At 39.8% G+C, this 15,931-nt stretch overlaps 1 protein-coding gene across 1 annotated transcript in view; it reads right to left on the reverse strand.

Moving 5' to 3' along the window:
• The window catches only part of plpp4 (phospholipid phosphatase 4), a gene marked incomplete at both ends in the record, with an annotated part of 86,468 nt that overhangs the window by 25,071 nt on the left and 45,466 nt on the right, over positions 1 to 15,931 (reverse strand). Inside the window, 2 exons of the mRNA XM_084076602.1 lie at positions 2,542 to 2,632; positions 8,061 to 8,169. Coding sequence (XP_083932728.1) covers positions 2,542 to 2,632; positions 8,061 to 8,169 — 200 coding nt within the window. The remainder of the gene's footprint in view (positions 1 to 2,541; positions 2,633 to 8,060; positions 8,170 to 15,931) is intronic.

Below are 15,931 nucleotides of genomic sequence, written 5' to 3' on the forward strand. Positions count from 1 at the left end.
ATTTAGAAGGGGTTTGCGTTGTGTTGCGCACAAAACACCCGACCTACAGGCTCACAACACGTTGTGCTGTGCCACAATGTGAGCTTGTAGATCTGCTATTTTCTGTGTGAGACACGATGCACGCCCAAGTATAATTCAGGCTTTTGGATCATGGTGGAGGAGTCACGTACAAGCCCTCCTCCCTTTGCACAGGGGATTACTGTCTCCCATGGTGCCTAATGCTGCCTATTCATAACCCGCTCTAAATTAGATCCCACTGAGAGTGAACTGTGAACATCAACCAAGAATGATGAGAGTGAGGTGATAATTTTCCTCATTAGCAACTTCTCCCTGCTGGTTATAGGAAAGGGAAAGTGTCCAGGAAGTGTCCTCTCAGCGGTGCTAGAATCAGACGACTACCATATTAGAGCCCACTCTCACTTCACGCCAAGTGCTGCTTTATCAAAGAATAAATCTCCATTCATACTCGGTCTGTACTTAACCTTGTCTGTCGCTGGTTGATAGCTTGGTGTTGCATTGAAAGTGTACAGGGCATTTAATTAGCAATGCAACTACACCCACTGTGACTTATCATCAGACAGCGTCTGCCCTCCAGATTCAAACCCAGTAGCCTGCAGTAGAAACTGCATTCGCCCTTATGTCCCCGGCACTCAGCCGAGCAGTGTTTGGTTACAGAGCAGCTTGTTAATTTGTGCAAATTCAATGCCGTTGAAATGAAAGCGCAGAATGAGATGTGTTCAATTTGAGCAGTTAGCCCATGAACTGAAATAGAGCATCAGCTCACGCAGCGTTTTCCCTTTCTCAGCCCCCCGTACAATAAGCTCTATTGTGACAGACTTATAGGGACTTTAACTCAACTGGTTTTGTTTCCTCACATAATACTGTAGACCAGCGAGTCATTAACAGTGACACAGTATGGATAGGGGTAGAAAACAGAAAAAAACGTTCTCTTTTAAATCAGTAGTAGGCCTATATAATAAATACGTCCAATCTGAATAGACCCCAGCCTGTGACCCTGTCTGGCAAGCTGGGGGAAATGAGGACTGCTAATGTGTTATTAATAACTTCAGTAATGGAACATATTGTCTACTCTATAGGAAAACAAAGCAAGATCAAATATTGCACTGTATACTGTATATATTTAGACCGGGAACCCCTATACGTAACTATACCTTTCAATCCGGGAAACCCTTTTGGGGTAGTTGTTGCTATGTACAGTACTAGAGGTGCGGGCCGCTGCTCGGCCCTTCCGTCTAGCCGCGACGCGGGGCTCCCGTCTAGTAGCCTGTACGTTCATTGCAACAGCTGTGCGCAGAGGCGAAAGCGAAACGTAACGTTGGCTTGACGCAGAGAGCATGGTCGAGTGACCATCAGTTTGTATTGAGAGAGAGAACGGAGAGAGCATGGTCGAGTGACCATCAGTTTGTATTGAGAGAGAGAGAGCATGAGGACCCGTATGAAGCCAGACAGACCCACAAACAGCTTGGCAAGGCAGACGCACAAACAGCCACGCATGCGAGCGACTCTTGTATATTAGGATATAGCAACATATATATTTTTTGTAATCTTTGAATAATTTTTTTTAAGTTTTTTCAGAAAACTTCCAAAAATCTAGAAGGCGTTTTTAGAATCGGCCTCAGGTCTAAATGGGTTAAAACGTTCAATGCACAATATCAGCGACGCTAACCCTGGCCTGTTGCAATATTGGCTTGTTACAGATCTTGGTCTGTCAAAGTATTGAATCGTGGCAGATGACTCAGCACATTAATGGTCACTTTTTATCAGCCGTGTGATTTTAAACTAGACAATAGCACAAACATTGATGAAAAACAATGTTCTGTGAAGCCATCATTTGAAACACGGCTGTAAATGAATGCAACTTGTTCAGAAGAGTAGACTCCTCTATCTTGTTCTGACTAATGCTGTTTTCCCTCATTGCAATAAAGCCTTGTAGTAGCAGCAACTCTGCAGGCTGTAATGGGTCTGTTAAGTACTACACAGGATTGTAATCTCTACCCCGATGCACTGAGCCATTCCCTCTCTCCCCTGCCCTCCTCATCTTTCTATGTCTCTTTAATTGGATTTGTGCTAAACTTTCTTAATGTTCCCAGGCACAGACCTCCCCACCTAACAGGAAAGGGGGTAAAAGCAGCATAAAAGGAGTGCCTGGACCACTGGTTGAAAGGCACAACAAATTGCACGACATTTTAAAGGGATTTAAATGCTCACTGTTGCCACGGTTTTAAATACTCTAGCTCTCTGCATGGTGCCATATTGACTATAACCCAATGACCTGTGTCATGAAGCGCACATTCAACAGTAAAGTGGATGTACAATTATCTCTTTCCTCTAGATATAATGGAGGAAATATCAGCAAAAAAATAAGCTCTCTGAAGATTTGTTTGAATAACTTTACAGAGATTCTAACAGCAACTGAGTTGTAGTAATTTGTGTGGTATGCTGACCTTGTAATATGCAGAAAATGTATAGTGAACAACAATAAAGGAATAAGTCATGATGCAAGATATTGGATACACTTACCTAAACACGCCTCCTTGATCTCTGTCTTATCTGTCCTCCGAATAATCTTCACCACAAATATTACTGCTAGAGGGGTGAGGAAAGAAATAGCCTGAGAAGAAAATAAAGAAGAAGTATTTTCAATGATCCCATCAATAAGATAATATGCTAGTGGATTCCAGAGGCCCTTCAATATGTCTTCCAGGTTTGTTCTAAAAAACCTCAGGGGAGTAACATGTCAGTAGCTATTATTATGTCAGTATGATACATTCAGAATGTATCATATACTGTGTGTGTGAGTGTGTGCGTGTGCGTGTGCGTGTGTGTGTGTGTGTGTGTGTGTGTGTGTGTGTGTGTGTGTGTGTGTGCGTATATGTGAATGCGTGCTTCATGACACTGCTTATAGGCCTACAATAATAAGCAGGACTTTAAATATTACAATAATTTCTGCAAAGAGGGGTTCACAGAGTTGCAGTTTCAGTAGAACTAGCGAGAGAAATGCTATATGAACACATTTCTTGTCACATTGCATTCTCCTCAGAAAACACTACGTAGATTTTAGAAATAGAATTACTTGTTTTCATAACATCAGCGTCAGTGCTAAGTTTGATAAACAGGTACACTGAATAGTTACTTTTAACGGACCACGGGGGAAAAAACCCTGCCTTGTTAAAGTTTGTTTTCTTCCACTCTGCAACCAGCAGCTTTGAGTTCTGTGTGAGGGGGTGGAGTTAGCTGCTTTGGCCGACAGTTTGAAGAACCAATGGAGTGAGCTGGTTTTGTCAGAAGCGCTTTTTAATACTTTTCATTGATTCAATATTGTTTTAACCAACACACAGATGTAAAGGGTGTCTAATACCGTTAATTTATGAAAAAAAATCAAAAGCTGAAAAATGGAGTTAGCTGGTTTCTGCCCGACAGCGACGATACATTATGTATATGGGTAATTCTTCATGTCTCGGAAAATGTTAATTATTTTCAAGCCAGATTCAATCAATTTTCTCTGCCTTAAGCAACAGCAGCCGGGAATATAAAGAGCAGGTCTCTGTTATTGTGTCACTAAACATTGAATTTCCCATGAGTACAAGATCCCTAGTTCATTTGTGCTAAATCATTTTTATCGGTTCAACTATCTGTGCCCTTGAGGATTTATTTCTTCTGCCAACTATGAAACTTTTACTTTCCTTTCCACTCTGAAGTAGCTGGACTGTATGCACCCACGATTCTTCTCATTGACACTCGCAATCATGTTTACTGTCAAAATGGAAATTTGAATGAGCACTATTGTATTTGTTGAGTGCAGGTACAAGTGAAGTAGTTCTAGGGGACACAAGTAAGAAAATATATACTAGACACAACCCAACTTACTCATACCAGAGTTCCACAGTGCATACTGACACATGTAACAGTATGCCCCTGAGAACACTGGACACCATTTTTGAAATATGTTTTTATTTTTTTATTGGATTTTATATCTACATTTATTTTTCAAATGAGAGGCCAAATACATATAATAATTTCTTGATTGCATTTAAGGCCCAATATTTCTACAAATGCTACAAATTGCTACCAAACCTTTGACCGACATTCATTTTGGGGATAAACAAGAATTGAAGGGTAAATCTAGGTCTGATAATGATGTACCGTACATGTTACTTTACATTATTTATGGCCATTTTCCAAAGATTACATTTATTCTTTATTTTTTTTTACATTTTGAAAAACAAAAACAGCCAATTTAACGTTGAGGTGCCTATAATGCTTTCGTGCCCACTGGACCTTTATCCCTGACACTATAGTGCATATAGCTCCACTCCAATTATAGTAGGCTAATGTGCAACACAGGTGTGGGACTAATAGTGCTTTGGATTAAAGCACACCTTGAGGAAATTACACGGATAGAAATTACAGCTTGAATAAAGTACATTCTCAAGTCGTGCTCCAACTCATTCTTAAAGACAAAAGCTCTTACAATCTGAACACTCCTACAGAGATACATGCTCAACATGACTCAAACCAAGCTCACATATATTATTCTATCTGTATGTTACGCCCCTGCTCAAAGCTGGTCTCATAGCGAGGTTTACATTAAAAGGCTTAAATATAGTTTCACTTTGACTCACTCCAAGGGTAGCCTGCCCTACATGGTAATACATAATGTAAAGCAATCTGTTAGGTAACAGATAAGCACATCTCCAAGCAACACATGACAAAGTGAGTGATGTCGTTCAGGCAATAACATGTTGGTTATCATAATATACCACAACATATCACTGTATCCCTGTGCTTCAATTCAATTTCATCTTTTTTATTTGTACTCAGTAACGATGCAAGGGAATTTACTAAATCAAGCTTAGGCTTGGGTTGCCATGGAAATCAATTGGCTAATTGGGCCACGGCCAAAGCCTTTTCTGGCGGTTCTGGACAACGGTCACAACACTTTACATGTAGAGCAGGTACCTTACTCTGTAATTTACAGAGGCCCCACAATCCCTCGTGAGCAATAAAAATGTATAACGGAGAGGAACCTTGAAACTAGAACCTGGCTCTTGGTGGGTGCGGCCACTTGGCCTGGCCTTGAGAGGTTGAGATACTGCAGCCCTGTATAACTCACTTAATGAAAAACAGTGTTCAGATTGTTGGGATGTTGTAATGAAATCACACCACTGTTTGCCTCAATCTGACATCAGTGCTTCCACATACAAAACAGAATTTATGGGAGTGATGAAAAACACTACGATAGTGTGTGTACTGTGTAATAGCGTGATAGTGTTATCAGGTACCGCTTCGAGAACTTAAACCACTGCACAGGCGTCCTTAGGGTTTTAATTATAATTTTCTGTCAAGTTTCAAGTTTAGGATGTGAGTCATGGGGGAAGCAGTGGTTAGCGTAAGATGATGGTGGCCATAGACTGCTTGCTGGATCTTAGTTGCCATGGAAACATGTTTCGGTCCTTGGAAAACATCAGTGGGGAAAGTTTTGTTGCTCTGAGGTGGGTCTCCCCTCTGATGGTGCTAAAATAATTGGGATGAAATTGCCTTGTTTTCATGCTGGTAGAAAGAGACCCAGAGACATGACTAATGATTTAAACATGGAAGCTTTGAATGAAAATGTCATTACACAAAATGGTCCCTTTGTCGAGGGAGGTGCCTGGCCCTAAGACCAATTTCACATTTGCGTCACCCGGTGACATTATCACAGATGTTGGAGTATGAAAGAGTGTGTGTGTGTGTGTGTGTGTGTGTGTGTGTGTGTGTGTGTGTGTGTGTGTGTGTGTGTGTGTGTGTGTGTGTGTGTGTGTGTGTGTGTGTGTGTGTGTGTGTGTGTGTGTGTGTGTGTGTGTGTGTGCGTGCGTGCGTGCGTGCGTGCGTGCGTGAGTGCACCAATTTACAGGCATTGAGCAATCGAATTGGAGAGGTCAATTTGCCTGACTCTGGTTGCTGTGTGAAGCTGAATTTATAACTTTCTCTCTTTGCCCCAGTATAAATAATACATTCCATAAAGCAGGCTCTAACACAGTAAGTAGCACGCTAATCCTATGTATCACTAACTTGTAATGGTCCCAAGGATAAATGAAAAAGTGTAACATCTACAATAATAAACAATACATATTTTGTAGTATACAATAAGTTATAGCAAGCCCTCATTTGCACATTTCATTTCTGTACTTTACAGTTTTGCTCAGCACCAAAGAAAAGGGGATGTGCGTAAAAAAAATCAATAATGAATGTGTACTATGAAAATGAGAAACTCTTGGGGCTGGATCCAGGCTGGTACAGCTTAATGAAAGTCTTAGTGAAATGTCACGTGTCACGTTACTGGAAATCACTCCTGATTATTTTTATTCCCTGATAAATTTCAACCATTTCAATTTTCAGGCAAATGACATGGATGAGGAGCGTCTGCCACGTGTCAGCATTAAGTACACTTAACTCAAAGATTCATATCATCACCAGGGGTGCCTTTTCTCTGCCACTGACATTTCAGCAGCCTGTCATTGCAAGACTTTCATTGGCATTCAAGTTTGTGACTTCTGTCATTATTCTTTATGGAAGACACTGAAATGTTAATTAAAAATAATTGAACATACTGTACTAGCAGTGCATTCATGTGTCGCTATACTGGTTAGGCCATCGGGTGACTAAATGATTGTTAAGGGAAGCATGGTTAACAATATTCATATTAATGTGAATATCCTGAGAAAAGGATCCTGAGGTCCACTTGAAGTATGTTTGGCTGTCAAAGTAGAACGGTTATCAATTAGTCTGATAATTAGTCAGTACTCAAATACTTTTTTATGATTAATTCAAAATTCAGTTTGTGAGAAAATACAGTTATTTCATTAATACATATTCAATTTTACGAGTCATTTAATAGTATTCAGCTCATGGAGAGTGATGGCTGCTTGCTTGATGCAGTGGAGAACCGTTGTTTATCCATGTAAAAGTTCTGTATACGATCAGCCTCATCCACATCATTAACATCCCATTTGTTCCCAGGGCAACCAGTGTAATTAGGTTGTACTATGTCAGGCCTTCACCTTATACTGTATAGCTGTTAGAAAAGTCAATTTTGCTGTAACATTGTGCTCATTCAGCTGTGCCATTTTAGATGGTGTATCTTCCTATAAACCGTTTGTCATAGAAGGGTGCAGCTTTGTTTTTGTGCATTTAAGTGCATTATGTTTGAGAGGCTGGAACATCTGGTTTGGTTTTTGTCATTAATTTGCAAAGCCAATATGATCCTGTAAACTTCATAGCTGTCCTCAAAATATAAGTGGGCTAAGAAAATGTTATCCCCTAATAGCTTGCCCCCAGAGATGCAAACAACGCACTCCCTCAGCGAGCTCCGCGGCAGGAGACCTATTTCGGTGGCACTGGCATCCTCTAAAGTAATAGAAGTGTGTTCTGACTCCATCTATTGCAATACTTTCCATCCACAGCCAGGTTTTGGTGATGCTGCCTCTTAGATATTAAAGTATGTGTACAACCAGCAGCAGTGAAACTCGTTAAGTGTTAGTGTAGTTATCTATGCACATAAAAGAATCATTTTCAGCAAATCATAACACAAACATTATTCTTGTGAAGCAGCTTTGTACTTATAGTTGAAGTATTTATAGAGATTGCTATTTTCATTTGGATCTATCTCGATTTGTCCTCTATAGAGGGCCCGTGCCACTGACACAAACATGGCAATTTGTGCAGCTTCAATCACAAATTGCACACTTGCTATTGATAGCACACACAAAAAAATGACAGCAATGCCACGATCAGCGTGAGACTTACAGTAGCTCTGTAACGTGTTTCCCATAGCCTATTTATTGGAAAAGACCTACTTAAGCAGTGACAAAAAGGGGTTTTAGAATATTGATCTACCAAAATGATTTCTGAGCATTACTGATTGCTAAGACTTCAAAAAAAGCTCAGGGGCAGTGACAATAATATCGCCGATGGGGAGGTCTCTGACAGTATTGATGATAAACTTGTGAGAATTGAATTTCTGTAATAGGAGAAAATGTGTAATCAGAGAGGCTACTTACGAACATAACCCTTTTGGGTATGTGATCTGACTCCACCAGAGGGTTTTTGTACAGCCAAAGCTCTTCTGGTTGGATAACTCTCTCAAAAGGCTCCAGGAACTCTGTGAATCTGTGGCACAACATAATAAACATTGATTACTGGTGCTGTTTGCATAATGTTTTCAAAGCTAATCTTTATTTTACTGTACCATAATGTTGTGTTGACATAAAACATAAAATCAATAATCATCAGTATCATTGAGTTCTGCTGTTGTTCTCTACTTGTTTTGCCCAGGGATCCAAATGTTAACAAATATTAACATTAAGTCAAGACAGAATATGCAAATAACACCATATGCTCTGATCAAGGCTCTGGCCAAAACGTGTTAGCAGCCTGAAGAAGCAGCTTTAAGAAGCAGCTTTAAAAAAAAGTGCACACAAATAAAATGCAAGGCTGAGCCTTGCATTTGTTTTCTATTGGAGTACCACTATTTCCCCGTTGTTGGTATTTTCTTTCATACAGAAGGAACACAATATTCCTCCGATAACAAATGTTGTTTGTCCATTACCCTGTCAGAACACATCAAAGCCAAGTTTTGGTCTCAACCTATAGGGGCTGAAAATCATTGCAGTACAATCAGAATCGGAGACGGTGGTTGTAGTTGTAGTCCCAGGGTCAGTGAGGGGCAGGGGGCTTGTTTGTGGAAAACTGTTCAAGTGGTTCAAGGTTTCTTCTAGATAGACTGGTAACTCTTGCTGGATTGCGTGTCTTTAAAGTGTTGTCTGGGATGAGTTGGGTCAGCAATTATCTGGACATTCCTAAAGTCTACCACCATCTCTGCAGTATGTAGTTCAGTGCAGAGGAGAGCGCACTGGAGAGGTCTGGAGTGCCGAGATACATTTACCCGGACGCAGTTGCTGCTTCCTGTCTGTAAAGGAAGTGAGCGCAGTCAGGGATGCTCAGCTGGATGAGCTGGTCTTGGAGCAAGAGTTGGGAAAATAATGATGAATGCTGAGCTGAAAACAGGATTCTGGCGTAGATTCTAGGGAATCCGTGAACAATACAGTGCAATGCGATGATATTTTTTTATTCTGCTTAGAGGGGCAAGGAAAGGCAAGGCTCTTTCACCTAGATAACCTAGATTAAAGAGCCCTACTGTTTACAACAACAAATTAGCATGCCCCTGCGTTCTCTAGCTTTTTCCTGGCCACTCAGCGATGTGCCAGATGTGACCTTATTCTGTGCGTTAAGGTTTTGTTCACTCCACTATAACATATTTCAACCCCTTGTGAGTTAAGAATATTCCCCTTGTGGAATATTAAATATTCCACAAATTGGAATTGGAAGAACCTAGTATAAATATGGAGGTAAGAGAGGCATGTGGTCAAACGGTCACCAAATCTCCGGATTACATACTACAATTTTGGTGGATAGGACCTGAAATTATTTTTACAAAATGGGGGGAATCCCCCTTAAAATGCTTCACATATAGGGGGAATTTATACACTTAGGGGGATACCACTTGTGAAGGTCTTACATTGTCCGTCTCAGGTTGCATTTCGTTGCTCTGCTCCAACTTAACCATAACCATAATTGTGTTCTTATTCTGGGATGAACATTTGACAAAAAATAGCAGATCTAGAAGCTCAGGGGGCGGGGTAGATTTGTGTTCATACAGCAACATGACCCATCGTGCATGTCTATCATTGGCCTGTCCTGACAGACTGGAGTGTTGTGATCACGTGGCAAGGGAGAGCTCTTGAAATTGAAGCTCACACAGAACAAAATTACCTGCAGTTCCCATTAGTGGCCCCGCAGATGTCACTATTTCACCTCCTTCGGGCTGCAGAAGCAATTCAAGTGAACAAGGTTTTGAGACAGACACACACACGCATGGGCGCGCGCACACACACACACACACACGCACACACACACACACACACACACACACACACACACACATATATATATATATATATATATATATGTCTATATATTGTAATAGGCCTATTTGCTGAATGATTAACATATTGTAAACCGCAGCAAAAGCTTGAAATTGAATGAAAATAAAGTGCCAGATACTGAAAAGTACTGTTAAAATAAGGGTGCCAGTATAGAGGAAAGGCCATTGGGTCACCAAAATCTGTACATTTCACTGCAAAGTAGGTAGAGGAAATGCCGTAAGGTCATTGAAATTGTTAGGTTATATCCTCCAGGGAGCATGAATGTGCTCAGTAACTTTCATGGCAATCTGCCCATTAACCCATTAACCCTTCCATTGTGTTAAGGTCATTTTTGACCCATTTTCAAGTTTAAATAGGTAAAAAGTACCCTTTACATTTCTGTATTGGAACAAGGCTTCCTGATATCCTCAGAAACAGCTATTTTAACGCAACAAAATTAATTGCCACCATTTTTGGTAATTCTGATGGTCTTAAAAAAAAAAGTGACACTTGTGGTGTTAGCGGGTCAAATTTGACCCGGCAGAGAAGTGTGGCTGAATTCCCCCCAAATTGTCAATATTCAATATTTACATGTTTCAAAGTGAGAGAGACTTGTCCTCAATTAGCATTTGCTATCAGGAGTAAAATAAAGTTTGAGTTTATGAAAAATAAATGACTTTTTACCTTCTATGGTATATGGGTCAATTTTGACCCTTTAACACCACAGGTGTCACTATTTTGAATAATATTTTTTTAAGTTAAAAAACTAAAACAAGTTTTTTTTTTTATGTGTGTTCTAATTATTCTTAATTGTTCTATTATAGCTAGATAACATCATTATCCATTGTCGTCATTATAGGAAATGTAATGAGTGAATTTTAACCTTTTTACAATTGAAAACGACATATATTGAAAGATGAAACCCTAACCCAACATAATATTTTAAAAAGTGTTTACATGGATATAAATGCATTACAACACAATGCAGCCTAAGGTTCCGATTCTACAAAATGTCTTCTAAATCCTAACAGTTTGTTTCATGTCGAGGACCCCAAAATGTATGTATTTGGCCGCGGACCCCCATCTCAAAATATTTTGTTCCAGGGACCCCCACAAGCAAAGATTTTACAAATGTTAGCTTTAAAACAATATATATTCAAAGACTTGCACACATTTTCTCGATTTTTCAAAAATAGATCTACAAGCTCATAGCGCGGCACTCGCTAGTCATAATGTTAAAACATACATGGTCAACTGGCAGCCCGGGGGCCTCATGCGGCCCCCACCTTTACTTAGTGCGGCCCACAGGTTAATATCGGAATACTGATGTATTATTGATTTCAGCTGTTACAATTCCAAACATGCAAACACGACCCGCTTTAATTACTTCAGTCTATATTAGTTGTTGTCTTTTTTTTTGGTCCAATGTATTCGTATTGAAGTTCATAAAGTTAACATAAGTATAACTAAATGCATTTGAAATTAAATTAAAATAAACATTTTCAGGATTCCAATTAGAAAATAGCTAAATAAAATCTGAATTCCAATTCAAAAACAGCAAAAATAGTAGATCTACAGTACAAGCTCAAAACGTGTCGCACTGTGACGCGTTTGGAGCTTGTATATCTGCTATTTTTGCGTGACATAAAATGGCCCGACAGTATGCAATGTGGCCCTCTGGAGTGAGTATGGAAATATAGTGGCCCTCCATCATCAAAGTTGCCCACCCCTGTGTTAGAACAAGGATATCTTCATATGCATGTTTGCAATACAAGTAGCTGATTACAAATGAAACAAAGGAAAACCTTGTAGAAGAACAAAACAACATTCTAGCAGTATCTCAGCTGATCAGTATGCAACATGTAGGAGAACAGACTGATCAATGCCTCATTTTACACCTTGCTGAGTCTCCGCGCACGATTCACCTCAGCCGCATTACATTTACCCTAAACATCACCAAATAAATTACACTGTGTGCTAATGACACTATTTGCTTCATGAATAACTCATCCCTCCCGTCCCTACCCGGCTCATCTGCTCCGTTGCTCAGACTCACTGAGAATGTTATTAAAGTCCCAGAGGATTAGGAGCTGATACTGAGATATATAGTCAGTGAAGACATATCCATGCCTGCCCATCCAACACACACGCAAACACACGCACACAAACGCAGAGCCTCCGCTGCATCCTAAGTCATTAACTACTGCCTGCATTTATCCAAAAAATAATAATATTAATAATGATTGAACACACTCACACACACACACAGGCTAAGCAGAAAAAAATGAAGAGTGATCTGTGGAGGATGTCTACATGGGTTGGTTTCATTTTGCTGCCCACACAATCACTGCAATTTAAGTAAATTAAAGTTATATCAAAGCTCAAACCAAAGTGGAAATTGTATTAGAGTCTCTGGGCTACATTCTGGGCTACATGAAAGTTGTGTACAATAGTACACCCCTACCCTTGCCCCGTTCAAGGCCTCCCTCAAAACCCACCTTCTCAGACTTGCTTTCCCCGCCTAACTCATTTAAAATCTCCTTTTCTGTCTTTTAGTCTTAACTTAAAGGGCAAGACCACTTTGGTAGAGGTTTGGGTTGTGTAGTTACCTTGCCATGATGTAACTCCAAAGGTGGAGAAGAAATCAAAAATAATTGCTAAAATGCTAACTTCCTGTTGATTTTGCTATTTTTATTAAGAAGAAAACCGGGACTGGATCCGTGGATCCGGATCCTGATCTTCAAATAGTAAAATCAGCAGGAAGTTGACATTTTTATTAAAAAAATAAACAGTACTGGGTTTGGTGATGCTCTATATTGTCTGAATTAGCTTTGATTGTGTTCGTTTACATGCTAAAATAGTGACTTTGAGAGCTGTTTCAGTGTACAATGTAAGTCAATGAGGAGCATATTTTGAATTATCAATTTCTAATCAATGGAGCAATTATTTTTGATTTCTTGTCCACCTTTGGAGTTACATCATGGCAAGGTAAATACACAACACAAACCTCTACCAAAGTGGTCTTGCCCTTTAATGTCTCTTTGCTAAATTCTTAGCCTTTTAACTATTTCTCTCCTAATAAAGTGTTTTGTAAAAGACAGGTAATTTTATGTTTGGTTGCGCTCTGGTGTTGCACTCTGAAAATAGCCGATCTACAAGCTCACAACGTGTCGCGCTGCGATGCGTTGTGTGCTTGTAGATCGCCTATTTTCAGCATGCAACCAAGTGTAAAATCAGCCATTACGACGCCATCAAGGCACCGCCAAAATACATTTTAGTCTTTAGTCATCAACTAGTCGACTATAATCTTATGATATTTAGTCGACTGAAACTAGACAAAAACAAAAACATTTCAGGTGACTAAAATATGACTAAAACTAAAGTGTTGTAAAGCGACTTTGGGTACTATAAAAAGCACTATTTGATGTATTATTATGGTTGAATATAAATGGCCAATTATAAATGGATAGCATTGAAATAACACTTATTCTAGTCTTAAAAAAAAAAAAAAAAGGCCATGAAAAGTACCGACCTGCTCATCAGGAGAAGTGTCAGTGTCTTGCTCAAGGACTCTTTGACACATAACCAGGAAGAGGCGCGGGCATCGAACTTGGAACCTTCCTGCTCCTAGACTGGCACTTAACCTCCTGTATACCACTGCCTCCACCAAAGCAAAGTGATTAACAAAACGAAACCATATTAGTTTAAAATAATAGAAAATATTAAAGTTAAATAAATTAGTGAATTAGTTAATTGAGCAGGAGGAAGCAAAAACAACAGCAACCCCAAATCATGTCATGGAAACATGTAGCCGGTTTAAGAGCAACACTATGCATGAAATACCCCACAAAGTGGAATCAATCAATCAAGTAACCGTCATGGACATGGGAAAATAACCTTCCTGTTGGAGAAATAGTATCAGAATCACCTCCAATGGATCAATGCGTCCCACACATTCTTCTTCTTGGCTTAGCATTCAGATTGGATTTTCGCCTCACGTTCCCTAATTCATACTTATAAAACTTCATCAAAAGAGACTGCAATGGGCCCAGAGCCAAACACAGCCAGTATTAATCATCATGTTGTTATTCCTGCAAGAGGTGCCTGTCCCGTCGCTGAAATTAATGTTATTTCTATTGTGATTTAGGGGACCAATATCTCAGCAATAAAAAGCACCTCCTTTCCACACGGAGACAGGGGATACATTTGTCAGTGTGAAGGTGAAAGGACAGTGTTGATCATCATCCCATTAGTGGAGCTAATATCAGATCTGCTGACGCTAATGACAGACTCCGGATGCACCGCAATCTAACATGCTGTGCAGTAATTGGATGTGCTTCGGTTCAAAGCACTCCCACTCTGTGTGTGTGTGTGTGTGTGTGTGTGTGTGTGTGTGTGTGTGTGTGTGTGTGTGTGTGTGTGTGTGTGTGTGTGTGTGTGTGTGTGTGTTCTTTTTTTCAAGGTTCAAGGTGTCTTTATTGCGACGTCTTGTTTACAGGTACATAAAAGTACAATAGTGCGTGCATGCATGCTGTGTGCTGTAGTTGAAAATAAATCATAAACGTCCATGCAGAAGGAGAATGCATACGCCTAACCTTGATTATAATGTAGCAAGCAGATCACAGCTGATTCCATCATTTGCTGTTCTTTGACAAACAGCTTAAAGGGTTCTCAGTTGATTCAATCCGGGTGCAACTGAGCATGTTCATAGCAGAGGCACAGATCACTGTTTTTGTACAGAGGCTAACTTTCATCAGAGTTGCATCAAGATGCTGGGCCCCCCTGACAGCTCATAGCAGAACCCCAGGGTAGGCCTACCTGTTGGCTCAGCCAGTTAGTGTACAGGTGATATGCTCCTACTAGTGAGTGTGAGGACCCAAGTTTGAATAAGACCCCCATCTTGTCTCGCATGTCTCTCCTCTCTTTGCCCTTGGTTTGATGTCTCTCTACACTCTCCTGACTGAAATATAGCCTAAATATAACAATAAATAAATAAATAATAAAATGATAAAAAGAGCCACACAGTTTTTGAAAACGTTAGACTACTGTATGTCCAATGTTGAAATGCCGTCTCAGGTAATGGTCCTCTTATTAAGGTGTTGTTAACATTCAATTACGGTAGCCTCGGGTACCATGCGTTGTTTTTTTTTACATTCAATGGACAGAGGGTATACCATAAGTCCACGTTCATTAAAGGACCATTTGTTGGAGTGGAATGTTTAGCTCACTGACTATGGCTCACGGTACAACTGACATTACCGACCATTTCCATAGCATGCTGTGGTTTGTTTTATTTTTCAGTTTTATATTGTACATACAGTATGAAAAACAACTTGCAAAGAATGGAAACTTGCAATCCATCACACTAATATCATTGTATTTTTAAAAAAAAATAGAAAATAAGAAAACTAATAATAAAAAACTAATAATAAAGAAAAATCTATTTTTGTTGTTAAAGCCATGTTATTGCGTTTTAATGCATTTTAAAGCACAGATTTATTTGAAAAGTCTAGCTAAGAATTTTCCCTGGATAAAAGATTGAAGGAAGATATTCAAACATCCATGACTTATTAACTGTGCAATGATGTTTAGCCAACAATGACTCAATTATTCAAGTAAGTTCATTAACTTGAGATGATAGAGAACAAAGGAGTGCTTTGGGATATGGAAGCTGTGAGTGCAATATTGAAGGTGCTCTTTCTCGAAATGGTGTATTTAATTATCCTGGTAAACCCCTCCCTCCGGAAATCTCATTTCCATTTGATATCATATCAGGAAGGAGTCTGGCCTGAGCGCCTGTCTGGGTGTTTCTGCGGAGTTCATAACATGATCTCTCCTATCACAGTGTCCTCACTCATTTTTCTATGATTGACAGCGCATGTTGGCCAATCAGGTGGAACCCGAGTGACCCCGAATGGAGGCGAGTGCAGCCTAGCGAAATGGAACGG

The sequence above is a fragment of the Gymnoscopelus microlampas genome (assembly GCF_963454915.1).
Source record: "Gymnoscopelus microlampas genome assembly, chromosome: 13".
NCBI lineage: Eukaryota > Metazoa > Chordata > Actinopteri > Myctophiformes > Myctophidae > Gymnoscopelus > Gymnoscopelus microlampas.